Here is a 3,018-nt window from a genome sequence, read left to right on the forward strand (position 1 = left end):
ACCCAAAGTTCAGCACCCAGAGTTCAGCTTTTTGAAATCCAATGCCTCCTTGGCATCGATCATGAAATGGAGAGAAGCCGGGGAGGCTGCTCTCTAGTTCATGATCGATGATGAAGTGGCTTCGCCGAAATCCCTTTCCTGTGAACCACCCCGCCCTCGCTCCCTCCCCCCCGCCACCAACCCCCCTTCCCCCCCAAATAAGACCACGTCCCCTCCTCCCCGCCACCCCCCCTTCCCCCCCAAAATCCCCACGTCCCCTCCTCCTCGCCACCCCTACCTCGCGCCCGCCCACCACGCCCCATCACCATCTTCCTCACCTCCTCAGTACCGTGACCAACACACATCCTCCGACATGCTATTGTCCCCGCCACCGCGTCATCCTCCTAACATCGACACCGACACAGTCTCTCCCCGCACCCTCCATCCCTTCCATATATTTCGTTTCATATCTCAATCCAGCCCAGTTTTGGTCATGCACATCGAGGGACCTCATTATAGCAACACGTCGTCCAGCTTTGCTTTTGTCGAGCTACAGGGAGTCAGACTGGGCCATGTGCATGCGCGAGGAGGCGTTGCTGTACCTTCCATGCTGCATGGATCTGCAGACCGTCCAGACTCTGTTCCATTTCCGAGGAGTGGAACTATGGGATGGCATTACAGTAAAAACTACAGCAATGTGCTTCCGATTTTAGTGAAGAACTCAATAAAAACGGGGCGAGGGAAAGGAAAAACGAGAGGAAAGTCCTTTGTTAGGACTGGCCCTCACTCGCAGTATCCTTTTCCTTCACTTTTTCCTTTTCCTGCTCTTCAATCTCCTTGTCCTCCATCTCCTTGGCCAACCGCTTTCTCCGCACGACTCGTCCCCACACGCATTGCTCATTCACTTCCTTCGCGTCGGCCGTATTGCTCCATAGCTTTCGCTTGCGGTTCGCATTCTCCATGTAGTCGCCCGTCCCTTCCACAGCTTTGATTCGCTTCTTGGCCGTCGCTTTCCAGATCACATCCCTGCCGCGTCGTAGCTTCATCCCCTTTTCCCGTTTGCGTACTTTTTCTTCACTACCTGCAAACCGCACAAAACTGCCGTCGCTTACGCGACCGCGCGTGTGTAACCTTGTAGAATCCCCTCTTCGTACAATTCCTCCAAGTCCACACTAGCCGTTTGCGTCTTACTCTTGACAGCCACCTCGTCGTTTGTGAGGCCCACCGGGGGGATCACAAATTGGTTCACTTGCTCGTCCCGGTAGTGGCTCGTAAACCGCATCACGTTCGCACCAGATCCCTGCGTTTTCCCTATTTGTGCCACAGCACATGCAGCGTATTGCTTTTCCATGCAACTCCAGCTCAGTTTCCCGCAATCCCGCGTCGATTATTTTATCCGGTCCGCCAGTGCGTAGAACGTCCAACTCTCCCATACTCCGCAACTAAGTCCCCGCTCAGTGCTGACCCCACTTGTTTCGCAGTCTTAGACACTGTCTTGTCAAGCGTCAGCACCTTGTTTTTCTAAGATCGAGACATAAAAGTGCCGAAGACGGCGGACGAGCCAAAGCCGGCGATGAAGAGCTGGGCGATCTCCTTCCTCCCGTAGCCCTACTCGGCGTACAGCGCGTACACGTAGGGCCCCTGCAGCCAGTCGGCCGCGATGGCCAGCAGGTATACGACCAGTTAGTTGTTCTGGAAGGCGCGGAAGTCGGGCGTGTTCGCGGCCGGGCCGTCCGATGGCTTGGCCGCGTCCGACGCAGGCGACGCGTCCGAGAAGTAGTACTGCGCAAAGCGCACCAGGGCGCACGTCACGACCAGGCCGCTGAAGATCTCGGCGTACATGGCGGCGGGGGGGAGTCTCGGCGGGCGCGGGGCGGGGAGGCGGAAGGCGGGAGGGGGAGGGTCTGGCGAGAGGCAGCGGCGGGGCAAGGCGGCGGCAGAGTGGAAGGGCGGCAGAGCGGCAGAGCGGCAGAGCGGGAGGCGTGTGTGCAGACGATTAGAGAAGACGGGGGCGGAAGCGGGGGCTCGAATTATGCCGCGCGACAGACAATGCGGCGAGCGACAAGAGGCGGGAGCGACAGGCCGCAGCAACAGTCGCTGCGCAACCGGCTTGCATTGCTGTCATGACGAGCTGGAGTTTCGGGGTCCGCGCGTGACACGTGCGCGAGGCAGTGGCCGCCACTGCCGCCCTTCAGGATCGTACACGCCACTCAGTGGCGTGTACGGTCCTGAAGGGCGCGCACCACCAATGTCCCACTCAAATGTGATTCTTTAAAGCCACGCGAACGCACTGTCGTCATACAGTCGCGCGCGCGCCGCACGCCGCCTGCCGCGAACACGAAGAACAGCTCGGTGGCCAAGTTGGCTGCGTAGAACGGGGCGGCGCGCGGACGCCTTCGCGCTGGAGCGGGGGCGGGGGGGCGGGGGTGGCGGGGGCGGGTGTGGCGGCGCGCGCCGAGCGCGCAGTGTAGCGCACCGCGCAGCACGGGCGCGGGATCCCGCGGGGGCACGCCCGCACACGTGTACGGCACGAGGCGCAGAAACGCGCATGACGTGGGCGCCGTGGCACATGCGCCGCCGGGAAGCACCCTCATTACACCGCTTTACACTCTGCTATACCTCGCCTGTACCTCCCGTACCCGCTACATAACCTCCTTGCGCTCCGCTTCAACCCCTGCGCTCCGATTCACCCCCTGAACTTCGCCTTTACCCCTTGTGCTCCGCGGTCACCCCTTGCGCTCTGCCAATTCGATACCTCAAACACACACAGCACCATGGATTGCTCTACAAAGCCGGAAAACACAACGCAAACACAACCGCTCTCCCCAGCCTTCTCGAAACGTACAGCGACGTAGATTTTGCCGCAGATGTCACCAACAGGAAATTCATATCTGGAATGGTCCATCTCTACAACGAAACGCCAATATGCTGGGGATCAATGAAGCAAACAATCACAGCCCTATCAACATGCGAGGCTGAATACATAGCTGCCACAGCAGCTGCTCAACAGACGACATGGATACGAAGACTCCTCAAAGA

The 3,018-nt window shown here is 59.3% G+C and overlaps 1 protein-coding gene across 1 annotated transcript; it reads left to right on the forward strand.

Annotated features, from left to right (window-relative positions):
• Nucleotides 1-472: 472 nt before the first annotated feature.
• On the forward strand, nt 473-970 carry CHC_T00006942001 (hypothetical protein). Its single transcript, XM_005710293.1, has one exon. It carries the CDS (start codon nt 473-475, stop codon nt 968-970), a length of 498 nt encoding a protein of 165 aa, XP_005710350.1.
• The last annotated feature ends 2,048 nt before the right edge of the window (nt 971-3,018 follow it).

The sequence above is a fragment of the Chondrus crispus genome, genomic scaffold, assembly GCF_000350225.1.
Source record: "Chondrus crispus Stackhouse genomic scaffold, scaffold_55, whole genome shotgun sequence".
In the NCBI taxonomy this organism is placed as follows: domain Eukaryota; phylum Rhodophyta; class Florideophyceae; order Gigartinales; family Gigartinaceae; genus Chondrus; species Chondrus crispus.

Excerpts from the sequence above, each read along its gene's own strand:
- CHC_T00006942001 (XM_005710293.1), top strand. The coding sequence starts at position 473 with ATGCACATCGAGGGACCTCATTATAGCAACACGTCGTCCAGCTTTGCT.